At 54.6% G+C, this 27,186-nt stretch overlaps 1 protein-coding gene across 2 annotated transcripts; it reads right to left on the bottom strand.

Annotated features, from left to right (window-relative positions):
• Window positions 1–3,990: 3,990 nt before the first annotated feature.
• On the bottom strand, window positions 3,991–26,657 carry ISM2 (isthmin 2). Of its 2 annotated transcripts, none has more exons than XM_030006435.2 (6): window positions 25,599–26,657; window positions 10,470–10,730; window positions 9,623–9,974; window positions 8,626–8,766; window positions 8,030–8,107; window positions 3,991–7,506 (listed from the first exon to the last, which is right to left on the bottom strand). In XM_030006435.2, exons 1-6 carry the CDS (start codon window positions 25,734–25,736, stop codon window positions 6,989–6,991), a joined length of 1,488 nt encoding a protein of 495 aa, XP_029862295.1. In that variant the 5' UTR covers window positions 25,737–26,657; the 3' UTR covers window positions 3,991–6,988. The 2 variants fall into 2 exon arrangements, with proteins under 2 accessions (XP_029862295.1, XP_040977015.1); XM_041121081.1 differs by having other exon boundaries at window positions 8,030–8,101.
• Between the last annotated feature and the right edge of the window lie 529 nt (window positions 26,658–27,186).

Raw genomic sequence — 27,186 nt, 5'->3', positions numbered from 1 at the left:
TGTATGTGAAACTTCTATGGGAAAATCAGGCCACAAATCAAAGAGATTGAAAGCCCCTAGCCTAAGTAACAATTAAAACTGCTTTGAAACATCATCCCAACCCTACTGCAATGGCAAAATGGGAAGAACTTAAATAAAATATTTTTTAAAAAAGCCAAAGTGAAAGTAGTTGGATGTTTCCAGCATGACAGGGCCTGATGCAGTTTACCTTAGAAGTCTTACTTGGGAAAGTGGAGCAATCTTTCAGAATTCAATGAGGAATGGGGCTGGGGAGAAGGAGGGAAGAAGAGAGAGAGGTAAGGGCCAAGAGAATTAGATCAACTCGTGAAAAAATACTGAAAAATGCAGTCAGTAACCTGTAAATACCCAGCTAATCAGGTAAAAAGTAATGACCAGCACACCTATATCATGGTTACATCAAGCACAATTCATACCGAGTTAACCTAATGCCTTTCTCTGGCATAATATCTATGCTTTATTAAGACTTTAGGCAATGCTTTATATATTTTTTACTAGTAAATAAGAGAAGGCCTAATAGAGCTGTAATGAATCTAGTATGTTTCAGTATAGAAAGTAATATAATTGATTGACAACTTCAAAGTCCAAAATAATTTACATCACCACCAGCGCTGTAAAACCCCTAGAAGACAAGTTTAGGATTGAAAATTATCTTGACCAAGTGGAAAAGTGATCCAAGAGGAAAAAAAAGGTATATTTGACCTCACTGAATTGCAGTTTTACACTGAAGCAGAAACCACCAGTAACGTGTATAAGAGGGGAAGCAACAGACTTGGCAGCACATCTGTAAAAGACATTTAAGCTGGGTGGGTTATGGTGAATTTTCAAATAAACATAAATTTAAAACATTATGGAAGAGAATAAAAGCTGCCTGGGCGGGCTGGTGTTTGTAGGTCTTGTGAAGAAATCTTTCTGTATAGCATTAAGAAAGTCCCAGATAAGACCCCATGGCTTCAATTTTGGACTCCACACTTCAAGAAAGATGTGAATTACTTGGAGCGAGCCCAGTGGTGGGCAATGAGACCAACCAGAGGTCTACAAGTATAGCTTCTAAGGAAAGCCTAAAAGAATTGCATTTGTTTAGTCTAGAGAAGAGAAGATGGCAGAGAAGGAGGGAAGTAAGGAGCGCAATGATAAACTTGTGAAATACATGAGACGTAGGAGCAAATAAGGCAAGAATATGCTTCCTCTCTGTCACCACTGCAGATAAGATGCAGTGGGCTTAAAATAAAGCAGGAAGGATTTAGATTGGCTGCTAGAAAAACATTTCTCCCTGCAAGAACAGTAAAGCTGAGGGTTAGTGTGGCATCTCCATCACAGGAGAGCTTGAAGCCCAGGAGCGAGTGGGACCCGTCGGTGAGGAATGATTTGCCTACGTCCCCATGGTGGGGCTATGTAGTTTCTCGAGACCCCATCTAAATGCATTTTCTGTGGTATGTGCCTGTGTGTGAAGGCTGTGATGCCTAGCTGGGTGGGGGTACTTTCTCCTGGCTCTTCAGAAACCTCAGGGACGCCCTGCCAGCTGCTGCTCAGTTCCCACGGCACAGACAAGCCTGACCAGCGATGCTGGCTGGCGGACGGGCTCTGCTGTGGCCCCGGGCCCGTGCGCGATGGTCAAGCTGCGCAGAGCTGTGATCCCTGCTGCTGGGCTCCCATGCAGTGAGAGAAGAATAGCCGACATGCTTGCAAGGACCTGGGACAAAGCAGGGCCTGGGCCCCGCCAGCTGGGCTTCTCTCAGGCATTTCCGAGGGGCAGCTGGCCGCTGCATGGCAGGGAAGGAGGGTGAGACATTCCTTTCCCAACCGCAAACGTGTGGGTCCATCCTCTGTGGCGATGGAGAGAGTAAATCCCATCCTGTGGCCACATCAGGCAGGGCTACCCCAGTGTGATTTCAGCATCCCTCTGCATGGCATCAGTGAAAACGGAGCAGAGGACCGGCTCTGCCAGGTACTGAGGACCAGCTGGGGGGAGATTCTCCACACTCAGGGCAAAGACAAAGCCCAGGAGACCAGGTCTTGCCACAAGCTCCTGTTTGCCCAGTGTTCACGATGCGGTCAGCAGGGCTACTGCCGAAAAACTGCAGCTAGTGTGATTTTTTTTTTTACTCTTCTACAGAGAAGTTGGTGGCTGTGTGCCACCAGCACATCCAGCCCGGAGGACTGATGCAGCCACAGAGTGGAGTGGGTCCCTTTACAGACCAGGAGCAGAGGTGCCTGAAAGGTTTCTTTTTTTTTCCTCTTGAGAGCTTCAGTTTTAACTCAAGGTTCACAGACCATCAGAACCACACTTTGCTCTTTCCTAGGCCAAGGCCAGGCTTTGCAGTTCAGGTCTGCTCCACAGGCTTTGGCCAAACTCTTCTCCTCTGTCTTCTCCTCCCAAAGTGGCTCCTTCTGGGCCCAGCTGGGCTTTTTGTGTGCTTTCCAAGAAGCAGATTCTTGGAGCAGGAGCCCTGAAAAAAGCAGACAGCTAATGGGATCTCTGTTGCTGTAAACATGTTTCTATGAAATCTCACGTGCATTCTTGAGAGATGGGCTGCACTCACCCTGCCTGTCCCCCAGGCAGCTGACCACACACCTGTGCCTTCAAGGTGTCATTCAGTCAAAAGGTTTCTGCACAGCTTGCTCCTGACTCATCTGGGGCCAAGAGGGGAGGTCAGCAAGGACAAGCACATGCTCACCGTTGTGCCTAGCAAAATCTGGGCACAGCTCCTTTTGTGTACAGACTAAACTCAGCTGCAAGTTGGATGCCAGGGAACTGGTACAGCTGAGTCGCGTGAAGGTCCAGTCCAGGCTGGCAAACTAAGACAACTCAACTGGTCAAGAAGTCTTGTGTTCAAAGCAGTGGGCAAAGGTGCAGCTTCAGACTCTGCTGCAGACTCACTCCATGATTTCAGGTGATATCTCCAGGTCTTGAGCACCTGCAGAATTAGGGCAGCAGTTCTTCCTGCTTCCATCTTCTGGCCATGGGACTTCTCTAGCCCAGGAGTTTCAGAGCAGGGCTCAGCATCCAGCACAGCAAAGACCTTGTTGCAGAGGATAAAGGCATATTAGGCGTCTTATATACACAGTAGTAACTGCTGGCTGGCCCTCCAGGGAGAGAGTGATTTTCTCTGTGCTACTTTCCCTGCAGAGCAGAGCTCAGCCCGCTCCCCCTGGCTTGGGCTCCATGCAACAATATTTTTGATGTTGCAGAAGACCAATGGGAAGCTCAGAGCAGCCTTCACCAAGAGGAGCTGTCTGCTCCACCCAGGCAGTGGCCAGCAATGGTGCGAGGCAGTTGTGGAGCAGAGCCCCATACTGGAGTAGCAGGTAACCATTGACAGATGTGCAGCCAGCACAAAGCGAAAGCAGCAAGAGAGAAGGAGGGAAAACAGCTGGAAAAAGCAAGAGCTTGGAAGTGGTAATGATTTATGCAGCAAATTAACAGCAACAAAAAGTTGTGATCCCTGGAAAGCTTTGCAAATCCCCCTGCTATCATTAGCTGTTGGCTCTGGAGGTGGTTTGCCAAACCAGTTTTCCAGCTGGGATGATGCTGGGCTTTTTTCCACCCCCTCCCATGCTCAATACCTGCTTAAAGCAGTGTGCTGGTGTAAGGTTGGCCAGCACCCAGCTCTGGCTAGGCCAAGCATGGAATAAAACCTGGGGTCAGGGCTGAGGCACAGGCAATGCATTTTCTTCTCAGCACTGACCCTGATGGTCTTCTCATAGGAAGCTTCCTTCCCCGTGAGCAGCACTTCGCATATCTAATGTCTGTGGCAGCGGGCTCCGGACACTCTTTGTTAGCCATGATTCTTGCAGCCAGACACCATCAAATGCAAATACTAAGGGAAGGGAGCAAAGCCACCAGGGTCTTTGCAGTACAGCTGGGGCTGGGGACCCAAGACACGTAGCATTCAACATAGTGTCATCCCTTTCAACCAAGACAAATAGCAACATATGCTTCAGTCCCTACTGAATGACATCAGCAACACATACATACATAAAGTGCTTTATTGCAGCATCAGAATAAAGAATTCTTCTCTATGAAATTTTGTAGGAATAAAAGACATTTTATATATATTTTATATTAAAAACCACAATAAACTTAAGGAGTGGAAGCTTAGAGATTCATCACTTAAATAGCAGTGGGCTGGACAGAATCTTTGATGGGATATAAAAATAAATGCTTGCTTGATGTCTACTTTTCTTATGGTGCCCCGCAAAGCCTCCCAGTGCATAAGGTGCTTGTGTGAGGAACAACACCGCTTCTTGTTTCTCATGCTTCACTTCATGCCTGTATCATCCAAACCATAGAGGCAGCAAGGCAGAACAGCCACTTGGCTTTCAACAAGATTTTGGGGGGGGGGTTCTCAATGCAAGAAATTTTTCTACTTGCCCTTGGATGAGAATTCTGTTTATTACAGAAATTATAGTTTCTTTTGGGGGCGTTAGACTGGTTGACATACCTAGTATAAAGACCAGGAGGGTGCAAATCCTGGGTAACAGTCCTTGTTATAAAAGCACTTCCCCATAAAGCAGCCAGTCTAACAAACAAATTGGCTGAGCTATTGAAAGTCTCCTTCAAGAAAGGCTGTTTGCAGAGGTCCTGCTTCCATGTATGGGTCTAATACTGGAGACTAGGCACATTTAATGGGAGGTTGTTTTAAAGAAGTCTGTGCACTAATGGTAAATAAGCTCCTCTGACAGTCTGCTGAAGTTAATGATGATATATGATATGGGAGAGGAAATAAAAAGATGCTCTGCCAAATGACAGAAGATAACAAGCTCATTCTTTCATGGCCTCGGCCGCTCAATTTGTCTGCTTCCCATACAAATGCCTCCATGTCTGTTGCTGAGCCTCCCCACATACATCCCAGGCTCCCAGAACCAAGCCACCAGATCACTGCCACCCAAACTTGACCACCTCTTTTTGACCTACCTCTTTACCAGAAACAAGTGAGCAAATGACTTTTGGGCTAGGGAACATGTAATGGTCATGAAAATTTACCAGGGTCTGGTCTCCATCCATGCTTATTTGGTTGTGTCTTCCTTCTCACCCTTTACATAACACTGGTCATCTCAGACTGCATGCCTGTTGGGAAATTGACGGTGTCTGCATAGTTTTGATAGCACCCATGACTGGAGTCTAGGGATACAAGTGTGGAATAATAGTTAAATAAGAATAATTCAGTGATAACTTCATTAATACTTTTGTTTTACCAGCAATGAAGGCTTAGGTACTGATGACCAAGGATGCAATATTCTACCAGTAACCAAAGCAAAAGGATCAACATACACTCAACATATATAAGACACTCCCAGAAAGACTTCCCAAAGAGCTATCAGACCATGGATGTTCACTGGCCTTGGAGAAAGCTCCTGCAAGAAGGACAGACCTAGAACAGGACAGTCAACCAAGGACCTCTGCATCCAGACAGATGCTTTTTTGTCCAACAGTGTCCTGCAGAAAAGCATGGAGTAGCCAACAGCCTTGGATGAAACCTCTAGTCTAGAAATGACTCCATTCTTCTTTACGTGTGCTTGACTTGCTCTTTTATTTCCTCTGATGCCTAAAATCTGCTAAATAAAACTATGAACAGATTCTGCCAGGTTTCACGACTGAACGTCCAGGGATAAAGGTGCTCAGCCTAGTTTCTCTGTGGGAAACTGGGGAGCTCCCAAAATATGCTGGGAGAAACTGCCATGGATCTATGAAAAGCCAAATAAAACCCAGGCAAGACCAAAGCACCAATGGAGATCATCATGATCCATGATCTGCAGACACCAGGTATTGACATTATTAGCATGTGTGTGTCTTCCTCCTTTGGAGCCACACTTGCTCGCCTGGCCAGGCAGAGAGCCTGAGGAGCGCAGGGTGCGCCCATGACTCGCTTTCTCTGGGCTGCCTCTCACTGGGGACTTGGGCAGATACAGCATGGAGCAGGGCCCAAGGCCAGCGGCAGACCAGAGAGGGGCAACGCTGGGTGCTCCCAGCAGCACCAGACTTGTTCCCGATCCCATGGAGAACTTGGCTCGATGCTTTTTGCTCCTCTCCAGCAATGGGACGAGCAGTGGCCGAGCTGCCTCCTGCCCCCAGCAGGGCTGTGGGTGGGAAACGCAGGACCTTCTGCTGGGCTGTGTCACGGGTACTCCCGAGCACTGAAACCCACTGCGGGGTCTGCCGGGGAGCCGAGGCCTGGAGGCAGGGGGGTGGTGGGACTTGCATGGGTGCTGCCACCCCGCTCCCCCAAGCACTGAGGCAGAGGGGCTGAAATGCACACAGGTGGTGTCCCCCTCGTGCTGACCTCCTCTGAGGTCCACCCGTGTCTGGCTTTGGCACCCACTGTTCCCTTTCACAGCCAAAACCACACTGGCAAGGTAATCTTGCCAAGGGAGCCCAGGCGAGCCAGTCTCCTCCTGCCCCACACACCTCCCGGACCCACGAAGCCCTGCGAAGCCTCTCCCTGCTCCTTCCCAACCGTGCATGCAAAAACCCGAGAGGAGTGGAGGCCCCACTCTGTACACATGGCTGGGACAGCCCTGCCCCTCCCTAGGAGGAGCCCCCCCCCCAGTTTCAGAAGTAGACCAGTGTGTGCCGGGGCAGGTGTACAGGCAAAAGCAGGCAGCTCTGCCTGCAGCAGGCCAGCTCCTCAGATGCCCCGTGAAGCCAGCAGGAGCTGAGGCCATTTTGCCCTGCAGATGCTCAGCTTTCAGGTTGCATTGAAAGATTATCCCCTGCGGCTCACCACACGCCAGCCCAGGCACCCCAGGGTGCGGGACCACGCTGGGTGGCACGGCAGGGATCGCACCGCGATAACCTCCAGCACCCTCGGAAAACCCGAGGAGGGGCGAGGTGCCCTTCTGAAGGGACGAGACGGACGGCGCATCCTCCCCACTCTGCCCGGTGCCAGCGAGAAGCCCGTGAGCAGGGCCGGGGCTTCGCCAGGCTGGGAGCCGGCGGTGGCCGTGGCTCTTCTGAGCACGGCTGCGGCTAGTACTCCTTGGCCTCCTGCAGCTGGGAGAGGTACTCCTCCTCGGCAGGGTTGTCAGCACACCGTCGCCCGTTATTGGGGGGCCGGACGGCGTGGTAGCGGCTCCAGTCGCCCTTGCAGAGGATCCAGGGCAGCATGTCCACCTTGTAGTGCAGCTCCGGGGAGAACTCGGTGCTGATGAGGTTGGGGACGCCGGCCCCCTTGCCGCGGGTGATGAGGCGGGTGTGCTCGTCGTAGCAACAGTGCTGGGCAGCCAGGGTGGTGCTGTCGAGGGAGAGCATGGAGCGCAGGCAGAAGCGCGCCGTCGGCTTGTAGATGTCCAGGCGCTCCTTGGGGCCGCTGGCGTCCCGCCATCGGAAGCTCTTGCCCTGCTGCTCATCCCGCAGGTTGACTGCACTGTAGACGGCCTCCAGCGGGTAGGAGCAGGGGCAGCTGGGCAGGTCCGTCAGCACCTTGCTCAGGTACTTGGTGAGGAAGTCGCTCTTGCAGTTCAGCCACTTCTCACAGCTGTCCACCTCTGGGGGGGGGAGGGCACCGAAAGGGTGAGGGCATGCGCAGCCCGCACCCCACTTTACCCAGCTGCCTTTTGCCTGCGTCCTCGCCAGCACCACCAGCGGAGCCTGCAACCGCCAGGCAGGAGCAGCCAGGCTCCTGGGACGAGCTGGAGCCAGGCTCCATCCCCGAAGCAGTGACAGAGGGAAGGGGTTTCATGCTGGGGCAGAGCTGCCCTTGCAGGGGCTCTGCCTGGGGCACCCATCACTACAGGGGCCGGGCTGGCAGCATCCCCCCATGGGAGAGGGCACGCGGCAGGCTGGCCTCAGCCACTGCACTGCAAAGCAGAACAGTGTTGTACCAGGCCTGTGGGAGGAACCGGGTTTCCCAGCATGACTGCCAAAGCCTGCACGTGGCAGTGGTTTGGGTGACTTAGGTGTGGACACTAGATGTGGGAGCCCTCGGCAGAGCCCTCCCCACCAGCCAGCTACACCTCCCGTGGGGTCTGGCACTGAAGCCCCCAGTGCAAGGCAGAGGCAGAGGCTGACCTGAGTTGAACAGCTCTGTGGTGTTGTCGCTTTTGAAAGGCGTCTCCTCTGTGGGGAAGACCATTTCCCCCTCTGCTCCTTGAGAGGGGAGAAAAAAACCCAAAGAGCCAGGTTGAACACCAGGAAGAGTGGTGGGCTTTTTTCCTCTGTAAGGGCACCAGACACCATTCCTCTTCCACCCCCTCTCCCACCACTGCTTTGGCAACACGGCCTTGTGCCTGGAAGGAAGGGCCAGCAGCAAGACACACAGGACAGACCCGCCCAAGGCTGTGGCTTATGCAAATCCCAGTGGATGGAGCTGGCTCTCAATGTGCCTCAGGAGAGGATTTCAAGCTCCCAGTGTAAGAGAGGTGCAAGGAGTCGCCCACCGAGCTGGACACCAGCTCTACCACCCTTGCGCACCATGTAACTGCCTGGGGAGCCATGAAGCCCCATCAGAGATTCTTCATAGAAACAAACCCCTATGGTCTTTAGCCCAGATCACATTAAACATAACTAGTTCTTGAAGCATGAGCAATGCCCAGCCTGCAGAGGTGGGGGACCAGCCCACACCAGGGTCGGACAGTGCCCAAGCACTGGTATGGCCGAGGGCTCACCAGGGCAGCGTGGCAGGTCGCAGGTCCTCGACTCCGTCGCTGTGCAGGCGTAGCCACAGGACCGGGTCCTCTTCTGGTTGCCACTGCCACAGCTGATGCTGCAAGGGGACCACGGGCTCCACTCCTCCTCATCTTCATAGTCTGTGCATGGCAGGGGAGAGGTAGAGAATGGTGGACCTCAGCAAAGCCTCAGCAGGAGGGAAGCCAGCAGCCACCCGGGACCTCCCGCAGCTCTGGTCTGTCCCTCGGATGTACTTTACAGGGTTGCAGGGCCGGCGCTGCCCAGGGCACATGGAGGTGCCCAGCCACGTGATGCCAAGCTGGCCAACCCTGTCCTCACTTGCAAGCCCAGGGAAGCTGTCTCCAAGCAAAGGCTCTCATTCTCACAGCTTTGCTCATGGTTGTACCAACCCAGCCAGGCATCGCTGCCCATCTCCATCCTTACCAAACCTGCCCAGTGCACTGGCCATGATGCTGAAGTATCATGTGTTAGCAAAGGAGGACTGGTTTGGGGCTCATGGCTGGGAAGGTGCAGGAGGGAGCTGCTGTGGTGCCCTGGCCCATCTGCCCACGGGCACCTGCCATCTAACCCTCTGCAGCTCCTCTCCTGGGGAGCACCCAGATCTGTGGCAAAGGCTTCTGGCACTGGTGCCACTGCAGGGACCTGCATTAATGGCAGCAGCACTTGCCATTAAACATTTACACCCTATTTCTGATCTGAGCATGTCTTCACTAGAGTCCACGCTCCAGTCTGATTACATACAAGGGCAATTCCTGCTGGGACGCTGGCATGTCTGACTGCTGGCAGCACCAGCTGGGTGCTAGCCTTGCTCCTTGGCATGCTTGCTTATTTTTTAAGTAGGAGCTGAGCACCAGTGTGCTGTGATCCCTGGTGCAGGGCTGCTCCCTGTGCAGTGAGACAGGGCTGCGGGTCAGGCAGGGCAGGGGAGGGCAGTGCCGGTCTGCGGGGCAGCTGCACATGCCCAGGAGGACTTACCATAATTATATTTTTCCTTAAAGATCCAGTTCTTCTGCCCAGGCCACTGCTGGTCCCAGTCACCACCCACCCCACTGAGCATGGACTCCTCCTCCTCATACTCTGCTGTGTAATCTTCCTCCTCCTCCTCCTCTTCCTCCTCCCTGTCCCCTACATCCAAGTTGTCATCCTCTTCCTCCTCCGCATCCTCCTCCTCCTCCTCAGTGGGGTTGGTGTATTCCCAGAAGAGGGGCCAGAAGAGGTCCTTGTGGGACAACCACTCAGAGGATGTCAGGGACCAGTCATTGCTTGTCTCCTTCAACAAGTCCATCTCCATCTCAGCCTGAGGATCATCCACCACTTCAATGGTCACCTGGAGGCCAGATATGAGGCAGGGCAGTGAGCTGGGGCACAGCCCTGGGACAGACCTACCAGCCCATGCCCCTGCCCGAGAGGCCAGAGATGCTTTGGGCTGCAGGACCAGGCCATGAGCGCAAGAGGTCTCGCCTTATCCAGAGGGACAGAAACCAGGACACAGGGGCAGAGCCGGAGGCACAGGGGAGCTGGTGGTCACCCACAGGCACCAACACCACCCTTGGAAATTGAGAGGTCACCCCCATAGGAGTGTTTGCTCATGCTCTATGGAGGGGGGCTGTGGGGGGCAGGGAAAAGGCCATGAGCAAGTTCCCCTGGCAAGGAGCTGCTCTGTGCCAGCTATTTGCATCTGGTAGTTACCAAGAAGATAGATGGCAGCGGCCACACGGACCCCACTCACGAGATCTTTCCTCTTAGGGAACCAAATGAGGCTGGGGAGCACATGCAGCACTTGCCCGCATCCCCCCGCGGCCCGCCCAGACCTGCTTCCCACCTGGATGTTGGGGTTCTGGGCACTCAGGTCCACGTTGGCCAGCCCTGGCAAGCTCTGCAGGTCCAGCACGAAGGGCAGGCTCTCCTCCCGGCCAGCACCGCCGGGCCGGGACACCGCTGGGCTCCTGGCAGCCGGCTGAGCCACCCCACGGCGCCTGTGCCGCCGCGGGCCAGCCTGCCCGCTCCGCCTCAGCCCCCTCGCCTTGCCCGATGGCGGCAGCTCCTCGTCCCCCGCCGAACGGGAGTCGGATGAGGCAGAGACCTGGAGAGGGAAGAGGTGGTGAGGACATCTCCTGAGGGTGGCTGTGTGGGGAGCAAACTGCTGCCCAGTAAAGGAGAGTCTGGTCTCCTCCACCAAATGGTTCTTCCACCCCATCTTATTGCAGGATCAAGGCAGTAATTAACATGTTAATTAATCAAGTTAATACCCAGTGGCCTCTGCTGTGCCAGGGCTTGGCCCCACTGCACCTGAACAACCTACAGGTAGACTCAGGCTGGTGCTTCCCATCCCCACGACCACTCTCTCTGCACCCCTCTGCTGTCCCACTGCCCATCTTGCCTGGCTTTCCGCTTCTCGCTCTCCCTTTTTGGCCATTGCTTGGTACCTGGAGACGGGTAACGGCAAGGGCTGCTTCTGCTCACAGTTACCAGAACTCACGTTTAATAGTTTTATATGTTTATATTAAAAGTTTATAACAAGGGCTTTGTGACAAAGGGGAAAACCTCACCTAAATAAGTTGTTCTGTGGTGTAGGTATTAGGGCAGATGACTTCAAGCAACACAGGTTTAACTGAGATTTTGGATGCTGCCCAAAGGCTACCACAAGGAGGGAAAGAAACTGCTGGTAGATATAACCCAGCTACCTTTATCTCCCTGGGAAAGGGAAGATGCCCAGCTGAATAGGACAACAAAACTTACTTGCCAGCGCTGCCAATGGCTCTAACCGTGGCTGCCGCTGCGGTGGCACGTGGCGCTTCAGGGCCAGCCCTGCCCAGGAGGCGCAGGGGGAGCGGGCAGGGACCCTTGCCAGGGCAGCAGCGCCGGCCAGCCGGCAATGCGGGGAGGCGGCCAGCGAACCCTGCCAAATGGCCGGGCTTACGCCGAATTCCCACGTTCCTCTTCCCCGCGCTCGGCACGCGCTGGCATGAAAGAGTGCGAGTCAAAGGGCCAGCAGGCTCCAGTGCGCCCGAGAAACCTGAGATGGGAACAACTGGCAAAGCCCCCCCGCAGCATGGGCTGTCCCTGGGAAGGTCTGCAGAGCCCTGCAGCTCGAGGCTGGGAGCAGAGGTGCCCAAACCCCCAGCATCTCCGCCAGCGGCTGCCTATTTCTGGCTGCCCAGCTGAAACCCCCTTTTGTTCCCAAGCTCTCGCCCTTCACGCCAGCCTGGCCGAGAGCCGTGGGATTAACGAAGAGAGCGGCATGCCCCCTCCCCACGGAGGGATGCAGAGAGGCATTTCTACCTGCAATTAGAGCCAGATGGTTTGGGGAAGGACTCCCCTCCCTTTCATCCTGATCACTGGAGCACTTCAAAGGCAGCTGGAGCCTGGCCAGGCTCTCATGAGCGCACACAGCCTGTCCCCAGCCCTGTGCCCACACATCAAAGCCCTCCACCCCCCAGTCCCTGGGGGAGGGAAAAGAGCAGCAGGGACGCTGCTGGTCCCTTGGCTGCTGCCCAGAGCGGGCTGGACGCAGGGAAAGGCTGGTGACAGACTTCACCAGATGGGCCCAGAGGAGAGAGGGCTGCGGGGAGGAGGGAGCCTGTGCTGCCCGACGAGGTGTATTTGGGGCTCACCCCTCTCCCTGGCCGGGAGGGCTCCTGTGACACTGCTGGCAGCAAACATGGGCACAGACAGACCCCTCTGCCTGCACCTTCCCCTCCCAGCTCCCTCTGCCCTCATCCAAAACCGCAATGGTTTTGGGAAGGACCCATGGCAAGGATGCCCAGCTCTGCCCCAGCCTGTGTCCCAGTGTCTCAGCCCCTTGCCAGATCTCCTCTTGTGCCCAGAGACTCCCTGGGAGGCAGCAAGGAGGAGTCCAGGTGGAGCAGAAACAGCAAGGGGGGGCTGAGCAGGCAAACCTGGCCATGTCCCCATGCTGGCCACATGATACCACCCGCGGGTGCTGGGTTTGCTGCCAGCTGCGCGTGCCCAGCACAACCCCTGCACAAGGGGCTGCCAACAGCCCTGCGAGGCTGGCGCTCCTCCTTAATTTGCAATGACCTTTTCAGGGCTGGGTAAGCTCATTTCACAGACGACCCAAATTTAATACACATGGAAAGCAAGGTCTCCTCTAGCAACAAGATCCAAGCTCACCCAAGGACATCAGAGCAAGTGAGCCAGGAACAGACTCCAAGTCTCCAAACTTACACTCACTGCCTAATTCAGATTTTACGCCCAAACAAGCTCAAGAAATTCAGAGTACTGTTCCCACAGGGAAAATGTAAAACTGCCCCAGGGGAACTGGCTGTGAGAGTGTCGCAAGGCGAACAGAGCTCCCTCAGCTCCCTCGGCTCCTAAATCCTCCGGAGGCACAAAGACCCCGGGGGTGTCTGCCCTGGATGGCCCAGAGTCCTTCAGCAACGGTCACTGCACTCTACCACCCAACCCTTCCCTCCTGCTAATGTCTGCATCGCTCAAAGGCTTTGCTGGGTCAAAATTTGTCCCTGCATCAAAAGATGTCCCTCCTGAGCAAGGTCCTGCTCACTGCCCTGCCCCAGCCAATCAAGCCATGGATTTTAGCGAGGTCTTATGAGGCCCAGTGTTCTCTCCGGGTCAGAGCATCCATGGCACCACGATCCTGACGGGCAGATGTGTCTTCTCCGTGTCACCAAGGGGCTCCTGCCAGCCACACAGGCAGCTGCCCTCAAGGATTGCACTCCTGCTGTGTGACACGCACCCTTTCCTCTGCCCTGCCTCGGGAACAGCTGGATAAAGCCATCAAGCCCGGAGCTAAGCCACTGCAGTGCATCAGCTAGGGGAAGAGAAGAGCTGGCCTGTGCAGATTGAAAACTCTACTCCCCCACTCTCCACCGAGCGCAGGAGAAAGGCTGCAAACCGTCACAGAGCTGGTTGTCAGCAGCTCCCTTCTCCTGCTGCTGCCAGGGAAGGACACTTGCCACCACACCGCAGAAGCAGAGCGCGCAGTGCCGGGAAGCCGTCAATATCTCACAGCCGAGCTCCAGAGTTTTCCTGTGACCAGCCAGTGCCAAAGGAAAAAGCCAAAGGGGAAATTGCTGCAGCTCCTCCTGCATACACTTGGGAGATCCTGCCTGGCTGGGAATAACGGCTTCCAGGGCAGGAACCCGAGGGAAACTCTGGGGCAGCACTTGGGAAAAAGCATGCACTTTCCATTTGTGAAGGCCATGTTTAGACTGAAGGCTATAAGCAGGATCACATCCACCTCCCTACCAGCCCAGGAGCCCTTCCCACATAATCCAGGCTCTCCCACATGTAGGACTGACCACCTAAACACCTTGGGGCACAAGCTCAGCAAAGATGTTAGGAAAGGGAAGGAACTCGTCAGCAATTCACCCCAGTGTCGTGCCTACTTTGTACATAACATGGGCGACAGGGTGCATGGAAAAGGTGTGGGGAAAGGCCACACATTATTTCTCTAAAGACCGATGTTTTCCCATTTCTAGTCCACACACCTCTATTAAAATTGCTTGGAAATCTGAAGATGGTGAAGAGAGCAGCTGCAAAACCATGTCAAGGGATGGAAAGACTTTTCCAGTGAAAGACTTGTACAATTCAATTTGTTTGTTATGTTAAAAAGAGAAAGCAATGACTTGATTTCCCAGTTCTTTAAGGCAATAAGCCATCAGGCACCAGAGACTCTCTAATCCAGAACAGAAACACATAACAGGAACCAACACGTCTGAGGCAAAGCCAGACAAATTCAACTGAGGAATAAGGATCGTGCTTTTAACATCGTAGGTGATTGACCACAGGAACAAGCTAACAAGGAAAGTGGCAGTATGTCTTGTGGAGACAGTCAAACCCATGTCACTGGGCTCAACACATATGTACCGCATCTGTGCTAGGGAAGAAATTCAAGGATCTAGTGATTTCTTCTGGTCTTAAAATCTGTGATTTTGCTATAAACTTCTCTAAGTCTCTGAACTGAACCTGGGTTAAGAAAGCAAACGACTGCTGTTCACATGCTGCAGCTCTTACATAAAAATTATTAGAGATGTGACATCTCAGATCCGACAGCAGTTTAAAACCTGAAAACATCAACAGACTAGTCCCTGTGCTGTACTGTCCTTTGGCAACCAGGGACACCACTGTGCTGCCACCACAACCACAGGTACTTGTCCCTCCAGCACGTTTCTCAGCATCTCTGTAGGCACTGCAAGTTGCCAGTGAACCCCCTGGCAGTGCTCTTTGTAACTATATACATTGCTAAGCAGACCTGCTCTTCATCACAGGGTTAAACCCAAGCCAAGTACACTTGAGATAACTCCCAGGGAGCAAGGCACTGCTGGAGCCTGTGCATCAGCGGTGTGGAACAAGCGAGTCCCCAGCATAGGACAAGCTCAGAGGGTGCAGCTTCCACCCACCCCTATCCGAGCCAATTAGCGAGTACATAAACTCGTTCAGCTTGAAGCAAAGAAACCTGTGCACACGGGAGTCAGATCAGAGGCAACGTTCAGGCTGTGCTTTGGGTTTGTTAACACTGCAGTGAAGAAAATGACGTATTTGCTAAAGACCGGTATCGCACTGGGCTATAATTATGAGGAATGGGGGTTTTTGTTGCTTAATCATTACTGCTTGTGTTAGGCTTCCTTTGAACAGTTTTACCACACTGTACCGAAAAAAGAACCCAGCAGAGGAACTATTGATCTTTTCCCAAATAGAGCTGAGTCTACACAAACATCTTCCTACTCTTTCCCCCAAGCTGTCTGCAAAATTATTTTAAAATCTGTCCTGCAGTTTGTTGCAAACTTGCCCACTTACGAATTAGCCAAGTACAAAATAGAAATCAGAACATTTTTTTTCTTTTTACCATAAAACTTTTCCTTCCATATTCACCTAAATGAGCTGCAAAGATCTGGAGAGAGCTTTCAAAAAAAATCTTCGGATTGAAACCAGGCAGGAACAACTCCAGAGCAGGGTTTTGTTATAAAGCTATGGAAGCAGAGGGATGCTGGTTGGTTGCTTCAGAAGGAAGCCCGGCCTGTCTGGGGGCAGGTCTGGGGCTGTAGTTTGTGGAAAGGCTCAGGACAGTTTTCGCCGGTGGGAGTGGGAAAAAGGGGAGGTTCTTCCAGTGCTAACAAGTAACACTGTTAAGTCTCTTTAAAATAAAGGAAAGTTGAACAGCAGGGTCATCAACAGGAACAAATGCAGTGTGCTACGCTGCCTCCATCCCATAGTGCTGAGCATGCTCTCTCCTTGATGACCCCACCACAGACACTGCTCAAAGAAAGGGTTTTTTTTAGCCCAGCCAGCTGAGACTGCCTTTGCCTCCCAAGGGCTGTAGTTTGATCCTCCTGGCTCATAACCCATCTATCAGCACATTACCCATCCACGGGCAGTCTTTCAGCCAGATGGAAAATCCACTGGATGCACATCAGGCAAGTGACCTCTGCTACCCACCAGCTCATCACCCGCTTAACGGATTTCCCAGAACTGCACCGAAGCACAGCGTGCTTCTAGAGGTGTCAAGAGCTGGGTGGGTACCTACAAGAAAACGGGGAAGGCAAAGATGTCACCCAGTCCCTGTTACTGTCTGTAAGACCTCCTGAGCCACAATCCCAATGATCAGACACAGCACCTTTAGACTTATAGGCAAGTGGTTTAGGAGGAGCCATCACTCAGGGTTTTGACAGGTGAGCTCTGGAAGATCTGCCAGAGGTAATTTAAGGCAGTGGACACCTCCAGCTGCCTCCCTCTTCTTCTGCCCTGGGTTACATTCCTGCCCACAAAGTGGCTGTGGCACAAGTGGCACATGATCTTCCAACTGCTCTACTCACTGGTCCACATCAGGGTCAACTCGCACTTGAGTGCTGTTTTTGTTTGTTTTTTAAATAAAGACACAAGCATCTCCCTTTAGGTTTTGGGAGAGCTCTGCAAGTGCTCGTGGAACAGGCAAGGCACTTGGTTATCACGCTTGTGTGGGCAGATCCTGTTTATGACAGACCAGCAGGAGCCAGCAGTAAACTGTGGGCTGTGCAGATAATTATTATGCCCTCATGATTATAATTTTCATGCAGTTACCAAAATACTTTAGATCATATGGAATCACTCTCTTTTCCAATTAGCTTCAGCCCAACTGTCTTGAGTAGGGAGCTGCAGGAGGCAGCATCAAAGGCTTCCTCATGTCTCATTTGTTTTCATGTCTCACAATTGCGACAACTGTAATCTCAAAACTCTTTCCAAGGTTGGTGACTCGGTTGCCCCTGAGGCAGAGCCAGCCCTGGAGCAGAAGACACCACAACACAGAGAAGCAGCAGCATGCAGCACTGCGAGGAGCAAGGACATGGCATAGCTGACTTTGTGCAAGACCGAAAACGGGGCGGTTGGCCAGGCTGCTGTCAGTGCTCCTCACTGCGCATCCCTGTTGGCACAGCCTGGCCCCGCTTGCTGCAACTGGCTCTCCTGCAGGCGTGCTGATGAGTAACTTCCCCGTGGCATCCTCAGCCGACTCCCCAGGTCACTTGTGACACAAGGCAGACAAGTAGGAGCCTGGTGGCTTTTCACCTCTCGCCATGCCTGGCTGTTGCCCTCCTCAGTGTCACAGGCAGGTACGTCTCTACCATGAGTATCTTCTCCCTCTTTAACACTGAGACTAATGCTGTAAAACCCCCCTTTTTGCAGACAAAGAAAATGACGTGCCCCAGGTCTCTCAGGTAGCCTGCAGCAAGGCCAGGAATAGACGCAGGTCTCCCGTGTTGTACTTGGAGAAGGCTCTCAGGAAGGTCCACCACAGCTCAGTTTCTCCTCCCCACCTGCCCCCCAGGAGGGACTGCCCTGCCTCCCACACAGATGGGCCACACAAGCCTTGCAGTGGAGAAGCTGGGGCATCTGGTTAGCACCACTGACATGTCTCAGCACAGTAGCCAGGGTTTTCCTTGCACCAGAGACTCTGCCTAAGTGCACAGGTCCAAGGGCCGACCCTTGACAGGTGGTGCCTGTGGCGAGGAACCCAGCTGGTGGCAAGGCACCCTTACCTGAGGAGGAAGATACCCCTGAGACCTCTGCTGCAGCGAGACCAGCTGGGAGCTGCTCAGATAGAGCACAGCAGTGGGTATAGGAGCAGGGACTACACAGAGAGGTCCCTCGGAGAGGTGAACAGACACACATGCATACCCTCTGGTGCTCTCTGGCAAATGCTCCTGCTAGGGCACGTGTTTTCTGTTAACATAGTTGAGCTGTAATACGCATAAGCTCTTAATGCACTGGACTGAGTTGCTGTTAACTTGTTCCAGCTCTAAACACCATGTGCTTCAGTAACCATTAATTTGTTCCAGCTAATGATCCACATTTGTTAGCCTGCACACTGTAACCCTTCGACGGCTCCAGCTGCTGCTTCCTTCCCTGCCTCAGCCCAGGCAAAACTGCAAAAGGAAAAAACCCCAAATATAGCAAAGCAAGTGCAGAAACAGGAGGGACTAGACCAATCCCAGCCTCCCCTCGCCCCCCCCACCAGCCTGCTAGAAGAGGTTGCAGTGAGGGGGGGACACAGGGCAGGTGGGAGTGCAGGGGGTACCCACTCCCCTTGTCCCACGCAGGATGCACAGGCTGCCCCCCACCCCCCACAGGTAGAGGGGCAGGGAAGGCAGCCGACCAAACAGATGCAAATCCATCGGGGATCCCTTCAACAACAGACAAAATGGGCACCTGAGCTGGACTAGGACCACCTCCACAGCCTGCACAGGAAGGGATGCAGACAGGGATGCTGCATCTTGGCTTTCCGAAAGGGCAAAGCTGGGGTGACGTGCAGCCAGCAGCGCCTGCCCCAGGTGTTTGGCTGTAGCTCCCCAACCCAGGGGTGAGTGCAGCTCCTCTCCCCAGACCAGTGGCAGGATTTAATGACTCTGTCATGTCAGTGTGGAGTGGAGAAAAGGTCTCAGTGTAGGGAAACCTTCTTCTCTGGCTCCAGTCTGTGTCATTCATAACTCAATTGTTCATACGCTTTTCCAGGACAGTCCCTGTTACTTCTAAGTGCCTCACCAAAAAATAATTACTTTTTTTTCCCCCACCAGATGGAAGCATGAGGCTTGTAGGGCTGCAGAGTCAAGTCCAAAGTCAGAGGAAAGCTAGGGCACATCCAAATTGGGAGCCCCACTTCAGCAGCATCTTAGTCCCCAGTTGAGCCCTCCTCTTCCTTTTGGCCAGTCACTTCCTAGTGGGACCTCTGCTGCAACCCCAGGACTGGTCCCCAGGGTGGGCACAGACATGCAATAGCCACGCTGTAATCCCAGGTGCGGGGGAAGCCAAGCTGACCCTGAGATGCCCACAGCAACTCTGGGCACCCCTGCATCTCCTCCATCGGACGCATGAGGGGGGCCACCCTGTGGATGCTCCCCAGGAAGGAAGAACTAGATGGTCCCCTAAGGGGGATCTTCAATTTTTAAGGAGCAGCCAGCTTAACCATGTAATGCAACCGCAGTGCCCCCAGAGGGGAGGGGGTGGGGGTGAATAGTGGATGTGAAGACATCTGTACAACACCTTGTCTTGCTGGAGGTGCTGCATGGCACTGCACAGCTGGCTTCCCCTGGGATTCTGGCTGCTGCGGGAGCAGATGCAGGTGAAGGGGAGGGCAGGGAGGGCAGCAGTGGGGAGCACCAAAGTGGTGGGGAAGAGAAGACATCCCAGGGAGACGAAGAGGTGCTGCCCTCCGCTGGTGGGACACCTCCTGCGGCACCTCCCGGCCATGCCACAAATACTATTCCCTCGCCCGGCGAGCGCCTCGGGGCTCAGCTGCCAGGAGAGAGCCAGGGCTGGCTTGCTCGCCCCCAGGCTCAAGCTGCTGGGGCTGGGATGGGGGACGGCTCACCTGAAGGGCACCGCACCCATGCCATGCGCCAGCCTCCCACTGCGCCCTACATGATGCAGGCTCCCTTGGCTGGGGACGTGTTCCCAGTCCTGCCTTGCATCTCAAGTCCTGCGCGCTTGATAAGGCCCTGGCAGACTGGGCCAACCAGCAGCTCCTAATCCAAGATAAACCCATGCCTCACCACCTCTTCCCTGTGTGCACGGGCACTTCCTGGCCGTCTGCAGGCAGGTCCCCACCTCGCACCCATCCAACGGCACCGGGGACCAGCAGAAGGCAGCAATTTACTGCATCGTGTTCCCTTTGAAGCTGTATCCTTCCCCTGGAGACTAAACCAACCTGCAGCCTCCTGCACTGGTGCCCTTCATGCCAAGAGCCACCTGGGACTCAGAGGCGGGTAGGTCACCATCTTTTTGGTGTCTTCGTCTCATTAGTACTGAGATGATCTATATCTTGTAACAGCTTCTCAGACAAGCCCCAGGAGCCCCTACACACAGGGAACATGCAGAAACTGAACTGCTTAGAAGCAACACCATGCAGGCTGACTTTTACAGCTGGCCACATAAAAGCATCCAACAGCCCAATGAAGGTTCCCTGCAAAAATGGTCTACCAAAAAAAAAAGTCCTTGCGCTTTTGCAAGCTTCTGTCTGAAACAGAAATATTTTCACACTGAAACATGGCTGCGATCTCTTCCCTGCTTCTTGGCTACAAGCTCCAGTATTTTATACAAAAACCGAGCTTCTGGCTGACTACATTTGCTTTGGAGGAGCTGGACGGCATGGGCTACCTTGCTGTCGTCACTGTAGCTCAGATTCTCCTCAGGCTTCCCTATGGGAAGTGTCCGGGCATCTTGTTTTGGGGATTATTCTGAGTGCAAGAATATTTATTGATACTATGGAAAACAGAAGATCCCTGGTTTGCACTCCCTACCCCTAAGACCCTGGCAAGAGGAAAGCAGGAATTAATCCCCAGCACACTCCCTCCATCACGTCACTGGGCTTGGAGGGACCACAGATGGAGGCAGGATGAGTCCCCCAACCTCTCTGTCTTTAAGGAGAAGGTCTGCAAGAGCCGGACACTTTGGGGAACTCGGAGAGAGGGCCGGGCAATGCCCCTGGAGCGATTTATGCCTAATCTCTTCCCCTTACATGTGCCTTTTACAGGGACCCCTTTGATTGTAACAATGGGAACGCAGCAGACCTATTTGTGCAGTGAAAAGGGAAGAAGCCCCCTTGTCGGGCAGCTTCCCTACACCCAGCTCCCCTTTGTTTCTGCTCCTGCCTCAGCCCCAGGGCGGGAGGGTTTTCAACTGTGTTGACTAAGATAATTTGGCACTCTCAAAAGGAAATTTGCTACAAAGGGCGAAGCACCTCCCTGTGCACAAAGAGCCCCTTTCAGAGCGGAAGGATGCTTCAGTGCACGTTTTGTACCCACAAATCCGACCTCCGCCAAGGACAAAGCCAGGGACAAGAACGCTTAATTGCTGAAGAAATGAAAAGGTAAAAAGCACATCCGCAAGCAAAATGACTCTGCTACTGACACAGCCCGCAGTGGCCGCGGAGATCTGGCTGTGCAGGCAGCCAGCACCGACCCGGCCGCCCGCTTGCACCCCGGCTGAGCCCTCCCGACGGGGTGGCAGAGCGGCGAGGTGCACCCACGCAGGGCAGACACGGGTGACAACGCGAACTGGAGATCTGCAGCAGGGCGAGACGGCTCTGGGGCAGCGAGATCTTTTCGCGGCCAGACAGCCCTGGGGGAGTCGAGAGGGACCAAGAGCTGGGGGGAGGCACATGGAAGGCTCCCGCAGACCTCCATGCCTGCGCAGGCAGGAGACACTCTGGGCTCCTGCCAGCCCATCACCCCACTGGTGTCCCCAGGCAGCGTGTCTAGGCTACGTTAGGGCTCCCAAATGACAGGGCTACCCCGACTTGCAGTCTCCTGACAAACTCCACTCAAGCCCAGCTGATGTTTCCCTTTAACACTTTTTATCTAGTACAGCCATGCCACGTCGCCTTGAAGTTCCTTTACTCTCCATTTGCTGGTATCTCCAGCCAGGCGTCGCGTCACTGCTATACATTTCATTCTTAAACACTCCTCTGCACTCAGACTCCCTATGCACGGGGCAGGTCGATTTAAATCAAGACTGCTACCAATGATTTTTAACGAGCAAGCAAAACATCTTGCTGTAGACCTTCAGTTTCAAACCTAGTTTCCCATCGCTAGTCTCACTGCCTGATATAATCAGTAAATAATACATACTGTTGTTATTCGTTTCCTTATTTCTCAGGGGCCAGGAGCCAGTCATACCAGGTGTTGTACAAACCCACTGATTCGCAGCCAACTACAGCCCTCATGCTACGCTTGGTATTTCATTTGTTGCCCTCCGTTATCTCTTACTGCAGGCGCCAGATTTGCTTTGCTCACAGCCTCAGACCAGGGGAACTCCAACAGCAAGCTCCAGCCTGGATTCTCACCCTGCCCCTGTCCCAGCCCTGCAGTAACACCCCCGGGTGCCTCAGGGAGCTCGCTGCCGTTGCTTTTGGCCCCCTCTCTCAGAGCCGTTCCCCCCAGTGAAGCAGCACCTGCCAAGCCCACCAGAGCTGGGCTGGGCGGCTTGGACGCTCCATAAAACACTGTTGGCTTGCTCTGTCGCACCCCATCACCGCCAGGATGCTCACTACCAACACCCCCATCACCGTTACCGCTGGTACTACTATTTCTATGCACAGTTATTGAAGCAGTTGTGTTGGTTCACACAGATCTAATCACTTCTAATGTTTATATTTCTAGCGTATTAGAGCTTTAGCTATTTTCGATTTACTAGAAGAGCACTGGAACCTATTGGTATCAGTCGGAAAGAATCCAAATATCTATTAACAATGCTCAACGCCAATATTTTGAAATCCAGTGAGTTTATCAAAACATATTTTGCATTTAAGCCCCCTGACTTCCTAAATAAACAAACCATTAAGCAATGTGATGAGCTGTCCCTTGTCTCCACAAGGGACACAAGCTTTTCCAAGTGTTCAGTCACCCAAATCTGAAGAGCCGCTGGTGTGGGTCAGTGCTTGTCCTGCCACATTTCTGCCCACATCAGAGTGTGATGCATCCAACCTACAAAAGCACTTTCTAAAAACCCTGCTGTACACCTGCCTGCTGCTTCAGAGCCCACCTGTCTTCCCACACATCACCAAAAAGCCTCCAAATGAGCAGGTAACTTCTCTCGTTAGATTTCAGTCACAGTTTGGAAAGAAAGTATTCTGCCTTTTCAACTTCCAGTCAAATAGACTGAAGAAAGAGAAAATATTCTTGCTACATCTGTTGCTTATGCTGGGCTCATTGTAACTCAGGCAAAGCTTTTCTGCACAGTATCACAGCTGAGAAAATGTAAATCCAAGTGCTTGCTCCTTTGGTAATGGCTGGAAGTAATGGATCCTGACTGAGGTACAGGACTTTGGAACATACCGGTAAGGTTATCACCCAAAGATAAAGCATGTGTTCCCTCCATCCTTCCTGCAATTATAAAACTTTCCAACTCAAAAATTTACTGAAAACCTTAATGGTTTTAATTCTTCTAAATTATTTCAGTATAGAAGTGCAAGTCTGAGGCTCAGCACAGATTATAAAAATTCCCATTCGATTCTGAACCAAGGAAAAATGTTTGCTTTAAAGATGTTAAATTAAAATAAATCCAAGTTATGTAATTGTTTAATGGTTTTGATTGTCTGTCTGCTCTGCTCCGACATTTCTATTTTTCTCCTCCTGGCCCCCTTCATTCTACCCACATCTGTAGGGCATTACCCAGTGTAACCAATACTCCATCTGTGGCTGCCCTGCTGCCATAGAGACAGGACCTATCAGCGCTGCAACAGGAACCATCTGTGTGTATGACCCAAAATCACTCTGGATTTTTTTTTTTTTTTAACCACCATACCGCTGTGCTGTGCTCTCCGCTTTAGTTCAGCCGGGCATGACTACTCCAAATTCTCCCCCGCATGCACCAGAAACAGAGGATTTCCTCCCAAAACACAGCTAGAAGACACATGCCCGTACATGCTTTCTCCCCGCCGTGTGAATTGTGCAGCCAGTACCCCGAGGGATGCAGAGTATGCACAGGAGCACCAACAGACCCCTCCCAGAGGAATCCATTCTTCATCTTCCTCCTTGCTCCTAACCTAACCTCCACCCTCAAACCTTTGCCTATAAACTTCTTGTATGTTTGTATTTCTGCGAGAAGCAAAGGTCCCGGGGACAGAGGCTGCGCTGTGTAAGTGCCGTATGTGATCTTTGGCTGGCCACACAACGCTCCCCATTCACAACCATTCAAAACTGGGACTGACAGCAGCTTGCCCTGCTTCCTAATGTATTTTAGACGTCAGATTAAAAGGAGCCCGAGATTGCGCTGCAGGGTCCTGCGGTGAGGACCTGCACAGCTTCCTAACATGCAGTTTGTCCCTATTGTATGCCCCCTGACACACGGCTGCAATACTTTTCCAGATTTCAAGTGTAAATCCCTACTCCCTCTGCAGCCAGAGCCCAAGCACACTCCGCCTGGCATTCGTCTGGCGCGCGAACCGGCATCTACTTCTATGCTTGAAGTTTCACAAGCGAAGTACAGCACCAACATCGTATTACCAGTGCTATAGCACGTAACATCCCCAGCAGTCCTCTTTGCATCTGCTTGGTCCACACTCCAGTCAAAACCATTACTAGGCTTGGCTGGTGGCACTTGGCTGGATGCAGCCCGTGCCCTTTCTTGCCTGTTGGCCAGGCTTTCCATGCGGCAGATTCCTTCTTCACACTTGTTCCCTGGATTTCATGCTGGAATGGAGTTTAGTGCATCTGACAGGAGCTGCCGGCATGATTCCTCCACAGATCAGCACCGTGTGTTGGCAATAACTAGCAGTAAGGTATATTCCCATCGCTCGGCATCTCCTCTGCCAGTCTGACTGACAGTGCAGATCAAACCTGCTGCTTCCCATACTGCTGTGTATCGCCAGCAAGGGCTGAGCTGCTCTTACCCTGTCCTGCTCAGCCTCCTCCCATCTCCACTTTTCCCACTTATTCCTGTCATCCACTTTCAGCAGTAGCGTTCTTCAAAAGGGTATTTTTTTAAACACAGCTCTGCTGCCTGAACCACTTTTTCTCCAGAGAACAGTTTCAATGGAAACAGCTCGTTTTAACCGTTCAGTTGTCTGTCTGTCTTATTCAAACCCTTCTCCCCGTGCTCCTGCTAGTTTATTTCTTCCCCATTCCCTTCCTGTTACCCCCATCAGGTCCCACCGTTGGTTCCCAGTCTGCTCGGTCCCTCACTGCCCGCTGAAGCTTCGCCTTCCACGATCCGCGCTCCGAAGCCAGCGCTGGCCAGGATCCGGCTCTCAGAAGAGCGAGAGGTCCAGCCCCGGGACCACCGCCCCCCGCCCCGGCCTGTGGGGGCTCCCGAGGCCGCCTGCCCGGGGGATGCTGATGGGGCACAGGCTGAAGGGGCGCAGGCTGCCGGGGGCGAGAACGGAGCATGACCACTCTGGAATCTGCCCCAGGATCGTCGCAGCGGGAAGGAGAGATGGTGGCTGAAGTCCGTCACGTCTTATTTTTGTAGTAGCGGGGTCGTGGAGTTCCTGGCAAGCCCCCAACCTTGCTCATTTTACCGCCGGTCGGGTTGCGGCCGGACTCCGCGCTCCCGCGAGGGATGTTGCCCCCTGGAGGCAACGGGTCTTCCCCCGCGCTGGGTCACGGCACTCGGCCCCCATCTCCGAGCACCGAAAGCAGCCCCTTTCCTGCAGCCTCCGTGCAACGCAAAGGCCCGAGGCTGCCCGAAAATCCCCAGGGCCGGGAAAGGGCTCTGCCCCTCAGCGAGCGAAGAGGCAGCCCCGAAGTGGGGAGGCACGAAGCCCTGCTTCTCCCCGCTGCCGCTTTTCCTCCCGGGGCTGCGGGCGGCCTGCCCGCAGGGACACGCGTTGGGTGCTGCTCCCTTCGGGGATGCACAACCGCCTCCGAGGGAGCCCCGATGCCCGCCCGGGTGGCCGGCCGCCCTCCTCAGCCTTCCCGGGCACGGGAGAGCGTGCGGAGGCTGAGGAGGGCTCGCTCCAGCACCCTCCCAGCTCTCCATCCTTCCCCAAAGGCTGCCTTACCTCCGCCAGCTTGGAGCTCCTCTCCCTCGGGCTGCTGCTGCGCTGTTTCCTCACGGGCAGCCCTCTCACCGCAGCCAGGAAAGTTGTCAGGAAGACGAAGCCGAGGACGAGCACGACTTTCCCTCTCATCAGAGGCATCTCTCCCTCCCTCTCGCCCCACCTCGCACGCCCAGGGCAGGCGGCCCGGCAGCACGCCTGCCCGCAACGCTACAACCCCCGTCCTTCCTCGAGAGAGCGAGAGGAGCAGGGAAAATTTAAAAAAAGAATAAAATATAAAATATCGCTGACGGGAAGTGCAGTCCCCCGCGGGTGCGGGCAGAGGCCGGGGCAGGGTCCGCCGGCTCGGGCCGCTCCGCTCCCTCTGATCTCTCTTGCAGTTTGCCGAGCACGTTTCGGTGTCGCTGCTCTCCCGGGCCCGCCTGCCGGTGCCACTGATGCTGAAGGGTAACTCTGAAAAGCTTCACAAGTGTGTGCGGGGCGGGGGGGGGGTAGAGGGCTTCGCCTCCCCACCCCCCTTCCTAATCCTTTCGGCAATCTGATTTCTTTTCCTCCTCTTCTCCTCCCCCCGCCCAGTCGCTCCCCGGTGCTGCCGCCGGTCTTCAGGCAACGCCGGGCACCGGAGGGCGGACTGGCGGGCGCTCCCCGCCGCTCACCGGGGAGCTGCTCCTTCTCGCACGAAGCGCGGTCAAGCCCCTCCCGGGCGAGCGGCGCGGCAGCCGGCCCCGGGCACGGCCCCGCCGCGCCCCTGCCCCGCTCGGGGGCTGCCGGCGCTGCCAGACCTCCCCCCCGCTCCCTCCGGGCGCTGCCCCCTCCGGGGCGCCGCCGGCCGCTCCTCCCCTCTCGGCAGCTGCATGGCCCGGGCGGCCGCGACCCCCTCTAGCCGGCCGTGCCCCGCGGGGCGCTGCCCCTCTGGCGGGGCCAGCCCGGCCCGGCCCGGGGCTCTTTTGTTCCGCTGCCGGGCGGCGGCTCGCCTCGCCTCGCCTCGCCTCGGCGGCGCCGGCCTTGCACAAGCCCCGCGGCACCGGACGCTTCCCTCCGGGGGAGACCCGCCGCAGCGCCGGGGCAGCGCCCTCCCGGCGAGGCGAGGCGAGGCGAGGCGAGGCGGGGCGGGGCGGCCGCGGGCTCCGGCGGCTCCGGCCCGGCCGCATGAGGCGGGGAGGATGGAGGCGCCCTGGACGGAGGGGCGGGAGCCGGGCCGCGGCCGCGGGGGGGGAGCTCGGCCGCATCGGGGGTTCAAAGCCTCCCGCCTCGCCCCCGGGGAGGAAAGCTTTCGTGCGCGGAGCCGGATTCCGCTTGCAAAGGCCGCCCCCCTGCCCTTCTCCGGGCGGGGGCCGCGGGCTGCAGCGCCGGGGCTGGGGCCGCCGCGCTGGAGAGCGGGGATGGGGCCGCCCCCAGACCTGGGCCAGCCCGCGGCAGGCAGAAAACGGGGCTCTGTGCTCCCCGGTGGAAGCTCCGGCTGTTCCCGAGCTGCGGGAGGAAGTTGCCACCGCTCAAAATAAGTCTTTATTCATTGATCTGCTCTCTCCTGCACCGCCAGCATCTTTCCTAGCCCCCAAAGCCCGTTAGAAATACGGTGTGGAGGTTTACT

Source organism: Aquila chrysaetos, chromosome 2, assembly GCF_900496995.4.
Source record: "Aquila chrysaetos chrysaetos chromosome 2, bAquChr1.4, whole genome shotgun sequence".
NCBI lineage: Eukaryota > Metazoa > Chordata > Aves > Accipitriformes > Accipitridae > Aquila > Aquila chrysaetos.
Note: the sequence above shows the minus strand (reverse complement) of the source record. Positions and strands in the feature narration are given on the sequence as shown.

What these genes read in the sequence shown, in the direction of transcription:
- ISM2 (XM_030006435.2), bottom strand. Translation starts at nt 25,736, where the DNA reads ATGCCTCTGATGAGAGGGAAAGTCGTGCTCGTCCTCGGCTTCGTCTTC. An exon ending in CCCAGAACCCCAACATCCAG is followed by an intron (nt 9,975 to 10,469) that starts GTGGGAAGCAGG and finishes TCTGGCCTCCAG; the next exon opens with GTGACCATTGAAGTGGTGGA. An exon ending in CGACCTGCCACGCTGCCCTG is followed by an intron (nt 8,108 to 8,625) that starts GTGAGCCCTCGG and finishes TCCCCTCTCAAG; the next exon opens with GAGCAGAGGGGGAAATGGTC.